The sequence below is a fragment of the Dreissena polymorpha genome, chromosome 15 (assembly GCF_020536995.1).
Source record: "Dreissena polymorpha isolate Duluth1 chromosome 15, UMN_Dpol_1.0, whole genome shotgun sequence".
Lineage (NCBI taxonomy): Eukaryota > Metazoa > Mollusca > Bivalvia > Myida > Dreissenidae > Dreissena > Dreissena polymorpha.
Window position 1 is genome coordinate 62,289,879 of NC_068369.1, and position 16,614 is coordinate 62,306,492.

The 16,614-nt window shown below is 33.6% G+C and overlaps 1 protein-coding gene across 1 annotated transcript in view; it reads right to left on the reverse strand.

Moving 5' to 3' along the window:
• Positions 1-16,614, reverse strand: part of LOC127860407 (uncharacterized) — a 97,260-nt gene that overhangs the window by 55,245 nt on the left and 25,401 nt on the right. Inside the window, exons 7-13 of the mRNA XM_052398467.1 lie at positions 7,273-7,361; positions 6,762-6,864; positions 6,156-6,307; positions 5,623-5,707; positions 5,343-5,400; positions 3,443-3,503; positions 1,234-1,393 (exon numbers count right to left, since the gene is read on the reverse strand). Coding sequence (XP_052254427.1) covers positions 1,234-1,393; positions 3,443-3,503; positions 5,343-5,400; positions 5,623-5,707; positions 6,156-6,307; positions 6,762-6,864; positions 7,273-7,361 — 708 coding nt within the window. The remainder of the gene's footprint in view (positions 1-1,233; positions 1,394-3,442; positions 3,504-5,342; positions 5,401-5,622; positions 5,708-6,155; positions 6,308-6,761; positions 6,865-7,272; positions 7,362-16,614) is intronic.

Below are 16,614 nucleotides of genomic sequence, written 5' to 3' on the forward strand. Positions count from 1 at the left end.
TGGCCATGTTTTTAAAGCAACCGAAACCATTTTCAAACTCATCCAAGATATCATTGGGACCATTCTTCTGACTAAATTTCACGAAGATCAGAAAATAACTGTGGCCTCTAGAGTGTTAACAAGGCAAATGTTGACGCCGGACGCCAGACAAAAGGCGATCACAAAGGCTCACCATGGGCACGTTGTGCTCAGGTGAGCTAAAAACGAAGGGCAATAACTCTTATTTTAGAAAGTGCAGTGTTATGGTTCTTGTGCGGGTGACTTCTCCTCATTGATATCTATATACCCATATTTTTATTTATATATCATAACTGTTATGTTTAACTTTCTTTATGATTTTGTATACAATAAACTAGGTACTAGGTAATTCTGAGAGAAGTATACAAAGATTTCAGGAATAAGCAATTTAACAATTACACAACTTAATATTCAAATTATGATCAATTTACCGTAATAGTTTTATTCTTCTTGTTTTCTAAATCAAGATATTGTACATTAAGAAATTAGGCAGAGCTCAGAACAAATTTAGGCTCACATCTCTTTTAAATTCATTTCAAATTAAACTAGATTTACTGCAATTATGCTTCATAAATTATGGATAAATAAAACAGAATGTTAAATACTGTTTCAATGCTTATTAAATTGTCAAAAAAGTTCATTATTAATGTTACACATGAAAAGAATAATTTAAGAAAATTAGTAAATATCCAAATTCAGTGCGAAAAAGATCTAAGTGAACAATTTTATCTTTATTTGTTATTAGTTTTCATCAATTACAAAAAATAATGTTCCTCAAATATTGATAAAAGTTTCATTTGGAATTTTTCTTAACGCTTACTACCTGAATGCGAAAGAGCTCTAAGTAGCACTTTACTGCACATAGAACCTTTTCGCACTAAAAAATATATTTAATTTCACTTAAGAGCTTTAGGACAAATTTCTATTTTACTTGTTATTTGATTGCCTGGAACTATCACATTTTAATACATGATGGGCATGGGTGTTGCGATACAAAATATACAAAAAAGTCATTTTGTGAAAAAATGTCAGTTAGACCCGTTTCGCTTTCACCCCTCGATATGCAAATAATAAAAATGGTCTTAAACATTTCACAATTGATTTCCTACATCATACAGTGTTTAAAAGACGTTTGACTAGAAAATGGAAATAAAATAAGACATTTTTCTCAATATTGTATTGAAAGTTCATTAATGTCTAAATTTATTTACAAACCTGTTCATCAAATTTCCTGATATGCAATATTCCTCCACCTGAGTTTAAGAGTGCACAGATGCACTTGAGAACATCAGTGTCAAAGAGTTCCCGTTGTTGTTTTTTAATGTTATCTTTGAGGTGAAGAATTTTCCCTTTAAGGCCATGCAGGTTTACAGGTCTGAAAATTGTAAACAGACAGTTTAAATATTTTCATGATATTCTAAACTGGGTCAGTTCAAAAGTTTATTTTTTCCAAGACTACTTGCAAATTACTCAAATAATGCAGCACTTATTTTACATTCAAATCCAAATACCAGATTTTGTTTAATGTGCCTTAAGAACTCAAAATCTCTATATCAGGCCTGTCTCAGTAACTAATGTCAAATTTTAACATATTTGATTTGATATTTATTGGAAACTGACCACAGTATTCATTTAACCTTCTACGCAAATGTGAAAAAAACATTGTGCAAACTTAAGGTAAAATAAAAAAAAAACCATGAATTAATAAATGTAGACATGGACAAAAACAATTGCAACTAAAAGAAATAAGTATGAAAAGTAAGTGTATATATTTGGCACTTATATATCAAATAATAGTTGTATATAGTAGTACAATATATAAGTGAAACACATCAATTCAGGTATATAATGTTATTTAAGATTTCAATACTATTTTTTACAAAAGTTTTTGATAACATTTTCTTGAATTAAGCAATATTAATTTAGTAAATTGTATAAACATGTAAGCACAACAATTTAAACAGGCATACTACATTTGAAAACATTTCTTAAACCCAATAACACCAAGTAATTTTCTTTAAGGGACTTAATTACAGATTGGGACATTTTTTGAGGTGTGTCACTACCATACATGCCATAAATTTTCAGACCAATTCTGGGACATTGAGCTAAATTTTCCGGGACTTTTGCCGATTTTCCGGAACATTTTTACATATAGCGATATATATATATATATAGACATATATGCATTTATGGCACGCATTTTTTTCACATCGTAAATTGAATAAATTACTAATAAATATGTTGTTAGCATCTAAATCCATTTTATGCATCGTTGATTATCACAGGCATTTCATTAATTTTTTCAAAGTGTACGATCTCCATCGTTAATTCTATCTTTTTTTGCCATGTTTGCCGAGTCACAATTTATTTCCGTTGAAATGATGTAAGCGGCAGGTGCGCCTAGCAACGTTTAATCGTATAATATATCCGCCTAATAGGCGATTCGCATTTTGTTTAATTAGTATACGTTACAATAATTGTTTCAATAATTAATTATCTTAAAGACGATAAAGTAACACTTTGTTTTTTTGTTTTTTTTATAAATTTAATATCGCGTAAAAATAAATGTTTTCATATACAAACTGTAACTGAACTATGCATGAAATGCACAATTTCCACGAGGACAACATCGATGTTTTCATCAAAAGTCTCCGAAGTAACGGTCCACGATTTTATCGTGGAGGAATACACAATACGGACCGATGAGTGTGGCATAACAAAGCCACTAAAACTATAGATTGATAGTGACATGGGGTTATTCACGCATGACTAATTCACAACCGCAAGAATCTTCAGATGTGTAAACAACTCCTTTGCCCTTACGCAGAGGGAAATTATAACGTAGTATATTAAAGCCAATTAACAACCAGGTACATGTATATATGGTTTTGTAAAATCCGGGACATTTGACAGATTTCCGGGACTGCAGGACACGTCCTTCATTTCCGGGACAATCCCGGACAATCCGGGACGTATGGCATGTATGGTCACTATCCTAATCATTTCGCATCTGAAACACTATAATTTTAACAATTTCAAATAGTGATAATTCATTAAAGAAACATTTTTTTCCGTAGGAGTCTACATAATCAGTGATATTTGCTCCCTGATTAATAGTGTTGTCTTTTTTGAATCTCTGACAAATAACAGCATTGAGAAAATAGCTTGAGATATAGGCTTTGTCCCTGTTGTCATTTGGATGTGGTTAAATTTGCTTGTTATATTTTACTTGCTATTTTATTAATGCAATTAACAACCAGTGTGAAGTTTGATAAATATACTTTATCTAGAGATTGCATTTGCCTAAGAAATAATATTTATGACAGATAAGACCTTCTTTAACCTTCCTTAAGGCCACCAGGCTATTAAGAAAAATATAAAACTCTGCTTTCATATTGATATTTTACTTCAAGTATCTTACACGTGTCTAGGTGGAACAGATATTTGGCCACTGTTTGCTCCCATCCTCTTACAATATGGATCTAAAAAACAGAAGAATCACAAAATCAGCAAGATATAGATGTCAGCATTGTGTAAATGAATTTTGGGGAAAAAATATATATTAATTGAGGCACAATTGTCTATCTTTTCCTATCGGTGAATTTGTATACAATCCTGTTGTTTCATTTAAAATCAAAAGCAGATATTGCTACATAAACAAGACCTGTGTTTGTGAAACACGATACCCCCTACTGCGCTGTGAAGCCGCACTGCAGTGTGAGTCCAAGGCCCATAACTTAGCCAAAAATAAATGGACCTGAATGCAACTCACACTTCATCTGTAGGTCATATAGGTTGACTAACATGCCAACAAGACCAGCGTTTGTGAAACACAAAGCTCCCCACTGCATTTTGAAGCCTCACTGCAGCTATTTTAGAGAAAATTATTAAGTCCAAGGCCCATAACTTTGCCAAAAATCAATGGACCATGAAAATATTCACACTTTGTAGGTAATGTAGGTAGACTCACATACTGAAAATCAGCAAAATATTTGAAAGTGTTGCATAAAAAACCCTCTAGAAAATAGTTATTAAATAGATTGTTTCTAAGTCCGAGGCCCAAAACTTCGCCAAAAATCAATGGACCTGAACAAAACTCACACTTCATCTTTAAGTCATGTAGGTAGACTCAAATACCAAATATCTTCTAAATATCTGAAAGAGTTTCATACATAACTACAAGAAAAAGGAATGCCAGACAGAAAGAAGGACTGACAGACAGTCCGACAGTTATAAGCACCCCTACCAGAGGCATAAAAATAGAGAGCCATGTGCCCTAAGGCGTTCACCTTAGACCCAAAGGAAATAGACTAGTCTGAGCAAGTGCGAGTAGTTTGATGAAGGTTTCACCAAAAAAGTGACTTCTAGAGTATTAACATGTTGTTTTCTTCATTTGACCTAGTGACCCAGTTTCAATCTCAGCCGAGATTTCATTGGGGCAAATGTTCAGACCAAGTTTCATGCAGATTGGCCAATAAATGTGGCTTAAATAGCGTCAACAATTTTTCATTATATTCATAAGACAATAAATGTTACTTCTTGAGTGTTTACAATGTTTAATTATAGCCATATAAGGAAAACTGACTCGCCCCCTGGCGGCCATGTTTTTAATTAACCTGAACCATTTTTGAAACCGTCCAAGATATTATTGGGACACACATTTTGACCAAGTTTCATGAAGATAGGACTAAAAATAAGACTTCTAGAGTGGTAATAAGGTTTTACTGGAGACTGAGCCATATAAGGAAAAATGCCCCACTACCTGGCGGCCATGCTTTTCAACAGACCAGAACCATTATCAGACCCATCCAAGATATCATTAGAACAAATGTTCTGACTAAGTTTCATGAGGATGTTACTTCTAGAGTGTTAACAATGTTTTACTAATGCCATATAAGGAAAACTGCCCCGCACCTTGGCAGCCATATTTTTTAACCAAGCGGAGCCATTTTCGATCTGGCCCAAGATACTATTGGGACACATGTTTTGACCAAGTTTCATGAATATTAGGCAATAAATGTGGCCTGTAGAGTGTTTTAACATGGTAACTTTTGAAGATGCATGGCAGACAAAGACAATCACAAATACCTTGTGCACAGGTGAGCTAAAAAATAGCATAATAAATAGAAAAAATGGTTGGTGACTTTTGATATCATGTGATATTAGACTCATGCGATATAGTGTGTGAAGGCTCTGCAAACCTTGCCTTTTCTAAAGCCATATCACACTCATCTGAAGAATGAACGCCTTAATTAACTAGATATATTTCTTGCCAGCAAATGTCTTGAGACAAAATAACTGTTTGAAAAAAAAACACCTACCATCAACGCTTTTTTCAATTTTCTCATATTCCGTACTCTTGGTTTCCACTGCATCTTTCTGGAAACAGCAACAATAAGGTAGGTACTTTCATATAAGAAATCTATTTTTTGTAACAAAAAATCATAAAGCAATTTCCAATGAGTTTGGCTTAAGTTAAATTTGTTCTTTGGTGCTTTTGAATGACTGATAAGACTTTATATTCCAGACCTTTCAAACATTCCCAATCAAAATGGCTGTATGATTGTATTGTTTAGCACAACTATTGAATGCGCTGCATACCTGTGTCTGATAGTCATCATCAGTAACAATGTTGCCAAATACACGCAATGCTGCAGAAGCCACGCTCTGACATCTGGCTTTGTGCCTGAAATACAAATACATTTTAGCCACGTTCTGGGAAAGCTGGGCTCAATGAATGTGCGTAAAGTGACATTCCAGATTAGCCCAAACAAGCTTATCAAGAACAACACTTACTTTTTGTGTGTGTGGGGGTCAAATATAATTATTTACATGATTGTTTCATGTTATATCAAAGCACTATTTGACTAGAGCTCTGTTAGGATCATCGGTGCAGAAAATTTTCATTTAGAAAGATTTCAAGCAATTATATAGTTTACACATTGATTTGGAATTGTTTAACTCATTACCGTTTATTTGTATAAATTCATTTCTTGACAATGCCCATTTTGCAAACTCAAATTAGTCATTAGGATAAAAGGCAAGAATGAAACAAAACTGATTTTTGTATTCACAGGAATTCGACCTTAACAATGTTCAGTGGGATTTTAGAGCAAAGGAATTAAGGTTCTTACAGTAGTTCCACAAGCCTGGAAAAGACACCGGATTCAATGACTGCCTGGATCTGCTCATGAGAGAGGTAGCGGAGGGCCTTGCAGGAGTGTAACAGCACATCCTTGTCTGTGTGTTGCAGGAGCTGGGCCAGGATAGGCAGTGAGGGGGACACCTGAAACAGGGGAGGGCACTTGTTTGGGTAGACTGGTCCATTGGGGGACACGCATCATGCGATGTGTAGGTGGACGGTTCATGAGAGTCGGAGGGGGGGGGGGGGGGGGGGGGGGGGGGGGGGGGGGGGGGGGGGGGGGGGGGGGGGGGGGGGGAAGACATATCAGTGGAACATTTATTTGATACAGACAATCCAAAACTGGAAAACCGATCATGTGCATCAAATTCCCAATCAATAGACAGTGGTATTATTCAAGCTTTTTGAGGATAATAAGTAGATTTAATTTGATTCGGAGTTTTTTCAACGATAAAATTTCAGATGTTACAGGCAAAAAGTAATAAAATATGGTTTAATAAACAATACATCCTTCACAAAAAGATTGACTATAATAAATTCATATGGACTAAAATTTAACTTCCTGGGTTACCAGCACAGAAATGTTCAAATCACTAACCTTCTCAAAGTCAGGCAACAAGATTTTGCCGCTACACAATTTTGAGAGACACCAGACAGCGTTCTTGGTCATGGAGAGGCTGCTTTTTCCCTTGCGAAGCAATCTGAAACAGACACTTGCATTAAGTCTGACTCAATATCACAAAAGGAACATTTTCAGTTAGAAAAAACCCTGAGAGAGCTAAAGCAAATGATAGAACTGAGTATTTACGCAAGACCATGTTATTTGTAATCCCTTAGAAAATCAAATTTAATACATTTCTTAATAGATTCAAGTTTTTAAGGCTTCATTTCCAACCCTAAGATACTGATGATCAGCAAACAGCATAAAAAATGAACAGACATCGAGTTACTCACAGGCTGTTATGGTTTTATGCTGGTTGCATATAGCAACATCACTTTGCTTCTGAGTGGGAAAGGGTAAAAGTTTAGGTCTAACCAGCTTATACTCATTGGCTAATGGCTCACAGACTTCCAAAAATTCCAACAAAAAACACATGATGATTACTTACTGTAGCAGAGGTACCAGAATTTTCTCACTGAGAACAATATTTCTGCATTCGGGACTGACCCTAGCAATTTTGCCCAGCGCCAATACAGCCTGAAAAGATAAAATATGCGTTTGTTTTCTCGAGCTCTATTGATTTGACATTATTCAATAATTAATATGCCAATTTTAAAGTATACAGGACTTGTATCTACTGTAATTACTCTAAGTTTTCTCTAAATTTTCGGACACCCCCTTTTTTGGCAAATATAATAATTTTTTTTGACTCTTAATTTTTGGACATGCACGTTTTCCTGTATCATTAATGACTCTAAATTTTCAGACAGTATATATTACAGCGCTGTTTACCAGATTTTAGCACTGTATTTGCTTATCTTGTGGAACTTTGATCATGGGGTTTTACAAACGGATTAAGGTCATAAAACCTAGGTCACGCATGCCTGAGGGCAATAGACATTTGCGTAATTGGATAAATAAGCATGTATTCAATCGCTTCACCCAGCAGCATTTTTAAATGATATCTTCCTATTTAGGAAACAGTATGTTTAATGCTTTTCTTTTTTGTTCTGTATAATTTTAGGCAAGAGTTAGCAAAGCTGTGAAGTTGTTTTTATTTTAAAGAAGAAACACTATTGTGCATTGATTTATTGCTTTTATTTCAATAAAATGATAATTTTTTTACATTTAATTTTTGTCTCTACATTTTCGGACGCCTGAAATATTTGATTTACGGTATATTTGAATTTTGGTTAATTCCAAAATATAAACATTTCAAAGTTGACCTGACCACAGCCCTATTGGCTTGTTTCTAGATATAATAAGAGAGCCACCTTGTCACAAAATATTCCCGTTTAAGGATCTAGGCTACCGGTACATTAATCAAGTTGTATGATTGCTAGACTACTGATACATTTATTTTAATTTAAATAATTGCAATTTTAAAAAATGTCTGCATATCAGCTACCTTCATACAAATTTCAATGCAAATGCTCCATCAAAACTCTAGTTAATGAGCTTAAACTGTTTCCATATTTTTAGTAACCTTCATCTTGACCTGACTGACCTCAAATGCAATTCTAAGCTAAGTCTGCATGTATGCTAGCAAAACACTAAATTTCTGCGAAATACCTCAAAGAAAAGTCAAGTTATTTAGAGGATATATTTTTTCTTTATTTGGTAACAGTGACCTTGACCCAAAATGCCCTATAGTCAATAACTAGCTTAGTCTGCATGTACACTATCTTCTCACAAAATGACATCATTATATCAGCAACAAACTTAAGTTATTGAAAGCAATTTGTTTTCCTTTTTATAGTCACTGTGACCATGACACAACAGGCCCCAAATTCAGTATTTAACACAGGCTTGCTATATCCAAAGTTTCATAAAGGTTGTTTGATGCAAACTTTAGCTATTGGTTAGCAAACACACACCACTGCGGGGAATCACGTGATCACAAAAGTACATCGTACGCACAAAATGGCGGAAAAAGCTCTCGCTTAATGACGAAAATCTAGGTATTGTCATATTTTATATTATCAAAATAAATGATAACTACATGTATGCACAGAGTACCCGCTTAGTCGCCTTATGTACTCTGGTAATTGTCATTTTTCTTAGATTTCTGTAGTTTTCTCAAACATTCAGGAACAATAAACAATGAAAATTGTACATCGTCTGAACATACTTTGTTTTGACGTGTTTGCTATTCAAGATGACAAACAAACAAATAAATACAACAGTTTTGCTTGATAACATGCTTAGAATATTTCGTAAAAGGTTTTGCACGTTGTTTAAGCTGTTTTAGATTTGTGGCGAGGAATTTGAAAAATAGTACATCGTCTGAACATTTTTTGTTTGAGTACATCGTCTGAACGATTTTGAGTACATCATCTGAACTGCTTCTGTTTTTACTTTAAATGCGATGTTTATCATAATAAAATTGTAATAACATCTGTGATCAGCCAATAACTTTATTTATGACTCTAGTATTCTTTTTATTTTACTACAAAAATTAATAGACAAAGAAATCCTTAATGCCCATCTGTGAACGTGTGTTTATTCGATGTGTTAAAATGTATTTGCTGTTATATTGTCAACTGTTTGCTATTATATCTTTAAATTTCAGAACTGAGATCAGATTGTACTACACAAGGTCCAAGAAGACTTTACCATGTATGCCAACAGCAAATTGAATATGGTAATATTCTACATATCGATGGGCAAATAAATTCAGCCCTCAATATGAAATTGACAAGTTACACTGGATTGCTTTTGATTGTTTCATATTGAGAAATAAACAACAGTGAACGGAATGAAATAAGCTTCAGTAAGGGCAATTTTATAACTGCACTACCATGACCACGAATATTTGTGCTAAGGTACAGCTGGCTTGGTTTGAACACGTCACCGGGCATGAATCACTGTGCAAGACTGTTCTCCATGGCACGTTACAGGGAGGTCGACGCCTAGGCCGTCAGAATAAAAGCTGGATTGATAATGTAAGAGTGGACATCCCTTCCCATGGATGAATTACTCTAAGTAGCACACAACAGACTTGACTGATGGAGGATTTCTGTATTGCTGTCCCTCATTTCCCCCCAACTGCCGAACCGGTCGAGGGATTGATGAGAAAATTATCACCGTGATATGACTTTAATAAATCTTGAGAATGAATGTGATAAAGAATTTATTTAAACTAACAGTCATATATTTGAATTTGTGAACATGCCAATCTATGCACTGTATATGTGCATAATATTTACCTCCCTTACTATGACATAACCAATATAAAGTACTGGAAATTTAGTTTAGTGCAAATAAAAATTACATTTGTTTCATAAAACATATAATGTTAAGTTCCTTTTTTTAAGCTCACCTGAGCACAAGGTGCTCATGGTGTGTTTTTAGGATCACCATTTGTCCTTAATGCGTCGTTAACATTTGTCCTTGTTTACACTCTAAAGGTAATATTTATTGCTTACTTGTAATGTAACTTGGTAAGAAAAGTTGTCCCAATGATATCTTTTTCGTGTTCAAAACTGGGTCACACCAGGTAACAAGACTATAATTGCCAAGCAATAAAAGTCCCCTACCGGCTCCACCATTGTCAGAAATTCTACCATTGTCAGAATATTTTTTTTATTTGTTGCCATAGCAACCAAAAGTTTGGACGTAGGAACAAAATGAAATGACTTGCATAATGTCCATATTGCCATCTATACATATTCCAAGTTTCATGAAAAAATATTAAGAACTTTTAAAGTTATCGCAGGATCCAGAAAAACACCATTTTCAGCAGTATTTCTAATCTATTTGTTGCCATAGCAACCATAATTTTAGACATAGGAACAAAATGAAACAAGGTGCATAATGTCCATATTGCCATCTATCCATGTTCCAAGTTTCATGAAAAAATATTAAGAACTTTTAAAGTTATCGCAGGAACCAGAAAACCACCATTTTCAGTATTATTTGTAGTCTATTTGTTGCCATAGCAACCAGAATTTTTAAAGTAGGAACAAAATTAAATGACGTGCATAATGTCCATATTGCCATCTATCCATGTTTCAAGTTTCATGAAAAAATATTAAGAACTTTTAAAGAAATCACAGGATCAATAAAAAAAACACCATTTTCAGCAGTATTTCTAGTCTATTTGTTGCCATAGCAACCACAATTTTTGACGTAGGAACAAAATGAAATGACGTGCATAATGTCCATATTGCCATCTATCCATGTTCCAAGTTTCATAAAAAAATATTAAGAACTTTTTGAGTTATCGCAGGATCCAGAAAAAAAACCACCATTTTCAGCAGTATTTCTAGTCTATTTGTTGCCATAGCAACCAGAAATTTTGATGTAGGAACAAAATGAAATGATGTGCATAATGTCCATATTGCCATCAGGGTTGGCATATTGACCGGTCAATTGACCAGTCGCCAAATTATCTATCGCTCCGCCCACATAGTCACGTGGTCTAGTGATTAGAAAACTCCGACAAGCAGATCGCAATTATATCGCATTACCTGAGTGAAATACTATACTTGTAACGATGCATCATGCTCTTTTTATTAAAGCCGCAAACTTAACTAAACTGCTTTGTACAACTTTAATACAATCATAAATGCTTTAGAGAGAAATGGCGTAATCAAAATAAATGAGTTAACTATCAGAAACATCTCTTTTACATATTATAGGAAGTTGATGAAAAATCAGTGGTAAAAATGAGCATTTATTTCATATTGATTTTGAACTTGTATTAAAACCGTCTGGCAATGAATCCGGTTGCTATTCATATATAATTTTGAAAATATTTTTATTAAATGCAAATGACACATCCATATCATGATGGGTTTTTTGTTTATTAAAAATGTTTAGATCTTTGTTTTATTGTGTTATTTTTAAAAAGACACTGATTTTTTAAATTTAGATATAAATTAAATTTTGATTGTAACCATAATATAATACAGGCCTAATTTCGTGGTTTCATTAACAGATCTAATATGCATTTTATTTTATTTATGTTTAATGGGAACCTGCTACATTTCACTATCGAAAAATGTAATTTTGGTATTACGGTGCTGTTCACGAACATTGGAATTGAATACATTTAGCATATTATGCATTTGTTTATTTATAACAAGATGGCCCTTATATGTTAATTGCAATTTTCACATTTTTCCCCGTATCAATATTTGTTGTATTAGAAATGTTGTTGTTGTTGTTGTATTATAAGCCTTATATTTTACACTTGAAGCCGCTTTAAGCTATGCTATAGCAAGCCGCGTTGAAATCACCTTTTTGTTGTTTTAACTTTAGTTAAAACAATATTTAAGTTAACAATTTATAATGATTTCCATTGTTTATGATCCACAGAAAATAAATATATAATTGGAAATCATTTAGGTAATTAAATATTTCTCTTCTTGTGTACAGTACCTAACAATGCCTTAATGTTCCTTCATTCTGAGATCCACGCAACATACTGTCATTTATTAATCATCGACAATTACGCTGAGATTAATAAGCACGTGTGGCAATTATTATGTTGCCCAAATTGCTTAATAATATTGTGCATCAAACGGTATAACATGTTTTATAGAACACACAACTGGTGTGGTTACACTATTTATTGTGCTTGTTTTCTCATTACTCGTTCATATGTTCAAGAAATAAAGATAAAATAATAACCTTTTATAAAGTATGTATAGCACCTACAATTTTGAATAATGATCGAACAGTAATGATCATGCATTTGGTATAAAATCTGTGTAAACTCTTAAAAATTACGTCCATTCCATATGTACGATACGCTTTGTTTGTCAGACAAAATGGCGGCCAGATAAGCGTTGCTAAGGGGTGTGTGAAAAATCGATATCTGATTGGCTGATCGAAGAATGTGGGCGGAGCGATCGATACTTTGGCGACTGGTCAATTGAGTATTGACCGCGACTGGTCAATTGGGCCGGCGGTCAATACCCGGTTAAAACCGGTCAATACTGGTCATTACTGGTCTTTACTGGTCAATACTGGTCGATTGAAAATTGTAGCATTTAAACATTACAAAGGAGCCATTTTATATTAAATCAATAATTATTCTGTAATTGATAAACTTTTTTCTGAGTTATTTATTGTAAAAAAAATCTTTAAAGCTGTAAAAAGTTAGTTCTTTATTACTTATGGAAACAGCCTCAAATACATAAGGACTAAGGCAATATTTTTATCTCAGTGTGTCACATCTGTTACTAAAGTATTATTACTATTGTAGGTACCATAGCATTTCACTTCTCTATTGATATATCTATTTGATAAGCAGATAATCAAACAGAACTCTTGTGTATTCTAGGGTTATAAATCTAGCCTCTTAGTTGGTAATAAAATGCATGCAGTGTTATGTCTCTGATATTGACAATTAAGCAAATCTGCCCTAAGGCTATTACATATCACTCACACAATAGAAGATTACATTGTACTTGCTATTAGTTTAATAGTTTCTTCTAACTTGTTTCCTTTCTGTATTAAGAGGTTGTTTTTCCCTTTCATATTAAAAAGTTCAATTGGTATTCAAATGAATAAACAATCAAAGTTCTTGATTTTGCCAACAAATAATGTTTTCCAATTGTGGGTCTACTCTTCTTTTCAATTATTTTTTTCTTTTAATAAATATTTCTTATTATGTTTTTTATTCTTATATCAATAAAAATTAAAGTTTTTTTCACTATTTTGTTGAAAAAATATTTAAAGAAATAAATGCAAGAATACATGACAAGTAAGGATTGTGTGAAAAAGGTGCCATTTAAGGCCCTATTATCAGTTTTGGGTGCCCCAACCTGTATAGGTGAGAAGACTGTTAGAAGACTGTGGGGACAGTGGGGTATGAGGAACAACTCATACACAGTAATTGACAGGTTCTTGTTGAATCAAGCACAGAATTATCTGAGCATCATAATTCATTAGAATTGAAAAAAAGTTCAATCAACCAGAAAAATCCAATTGACCAACTTTGACTTCTTTGCAAAATTTTGAGAGATTGGCCTTCAAATTGCATGAACAGGTATAAAATAGTAGGTATTAATAGCTTAAGACATTATTGGCAACATGTCTGTTTAATTTATATTATCAACATTGTTAAATTAGGCATTGTTTAATTTATATTATCAACATTGTTTAATTAGGCATGGAATATAAATAAAAATTGGGGGTAAAGTTCAATCGACCAGTATTGACCAGTAATAACCACTTCGGGAGTATTGACCAGGACGGTTTTAACCGGTAAAAACCGCCGGTTAAAACCAGGGGCGGTCGATTGGTGCCAACCCTGATTGCCATCTATCCATATTCCAAGTTTCATGAAAAAATATTAAGAACTTTTAGAGTTATCGCAGGATCCAGAAAAGTGTGACGGACTGACAGATACAAAACCATAAGTCTCCTCCAGTGAAACCGGTAGCGGACTAAAAACTAGGTCACTTGGTCAAAATAAAGAAAAAGATAGTTAACACTAAAATTCACATTTACAGTTTAATATTCTTGAAACATGGTCAAAACGTGTCTTAATGACATATCAGCTTTCTTTGAAAATGGTTCAGATTCATTGAAAAAGATGGCCGTCAGGGGGGCATATTTGCTCACATGGCTATAGTGAATCTTTTAAACACTCCAAAAGTCACATTTATACTTCAATCTTCATGAAACTTTGTCCGAACATTTGTTGTTATGATACCTCGGCTGAATTCGAAAATTATTACGGTCCGTTGAAAAACATGGCCACTAGGGAGCGGGGCAGTTTTCCTTGTATGGATATAGCAAAACCTTGTTAACACTATCGTTTATAATAAAAACTTGCTGCACTGATGTTGTCTATTGGAACTTGTATCTGACAACGTAGAAAATACCCTAAGCACTAGTTGTAATCAAAGACCTATAGATTACACAGATTGGAATCTCTCGTCTCCGCTATAGCGATATGCGATAATATCTATCGGCGGACGCGGATCACGTGACATTGATTTTGGAGATGCCGGTGTACCTGTAGAATCTTCCCTGTTCCAGCTGCTGTCGGCCATTTTCTTATAAAGCAAACAATTATTCTTCGTAATTAGTCGTTAATATTTGATGTCGTAGGGTATTCTGAGCATGATCTGGTAAGTTTATATTATTTTGATATTGTTATTAACAATTTTAATGTGTTAATTAGTGTTTTTAGCGCTCGGTTGTCAGTTTGCAGAGCAATGAATGCCTGAAAGCGCAACGTTACGAACTTTACGTAGTGAGCAAAGTCGGTCTCCGAAAAAAGACATATTGAATATTCTTTGTGTGATAAGAAATAAGTATTTATTTTCTGTCTTGATAATTCTTTAGGTTTTGGTAGTTATTATTCTAATTAATTATTAATTTATCGGAATTTGAAAGAGAACACTGGATTCGTTCATTTTCGATAATTTTTGAAAAATTGAAAGGCCCGAAGCATTTTTCTATAAACTTCTTCATTAAGCATCACATATTGATAACGTAAGATTTTTATGCTAGGTGAGATGTTAATCTATGTATGATTTATAAAAAGTAGACGAAAATGAGGTATTTTAAAGGATTTTGCCTTTGTTCAATTTGTACTATTTATACTGTTATTTCATTCAATCAAGTGGTTTGTATTTTGTTGAAACACTTTTCTATTTTATTTCTCATCCTATATCTTTGAAGTAAGATTTTTATGCTAGGCAAGATGTTAATCTAAGTATAGATTTAAACAAACTACAGGAAAATATTCAATTTAAAGCATTTGGCCTTATACAATGTTGGTACAATTTTAAGCTCTTTTCTTCTGTTGTACAAGATTGCTGTCAAACGTGTTTTTGTTCTTATTGATAAACTTTTTCATTTTTCATCCAAAATCGATTAAGTCAGATTGTTATGCTTGGTGATATGTAATTCTAGGTATGATTAATAAAAAGTAGACGAAAATAAGTCATTTTAAAGGATTTTGCCTTTGTACAATTTTATACTGTTAATTCATTCAATAATTTTTCACACCTGTCGCCAAAGTGGTTTGTTTCTTTGTGAAAACTTTTCTATTTCTCATCCCATATCGTTGAAGTAAGATTTTTATGCTAGGCAATATGTTAATCTAAGTATAGATTTAAACAAACAGGAGTGCTTATTCAGGACTGTAAATCCTAACTACAGAAATAGACAAATATATTTCATTTCAGATGTGCCTCATCTTATAAAAACTCTAAGAAATAACTTGAGTAACTCATTCTCTCACAACAAATCCCGTACATTATGAATAAACCAAAAAGATATTTCATGGATGCACATAGTAAGACTATTTGAGGAGCACTGCGAATTGAACTTGTACAATCCATGCCCAAAATTGACCCGAAACCATGTTCATCTGGCCAGTTTTAACTACATGAAGGTTAAGCTGGCGGCCCAGGTTTTGAGTGACAGTGTGGCCAATGCCATGGCAGACTTGTATGGGCCAGAAACTGAAGAAACAGTCAAATTCATAAAAATGTTCAACAAATTCTTTGACTGTTTAAACGTAAGAAGTCGGTGGGAAGGTCGAAATTCAAGAAATCAAAATCTGGAGCCATACAGTGACACAAATGACAACCGCCTGGACTTTCTTACAGGGGAACTAATTGATTATCTGAGGTCTTGGGATGAGCAGGTGAAAAACAGAGCTGGAAATTTCTCTAAGGCCCAAAGGGCGACTATGCTTTTAAGCTACCAGACTTATAAGATACACAATCGAGAATAGCCTTTTTTAAACAGTTTTATACAGCATTTCATTGTGTTTATAACGTACTATTATAAACAAGTATATTAAAATCTAACACAT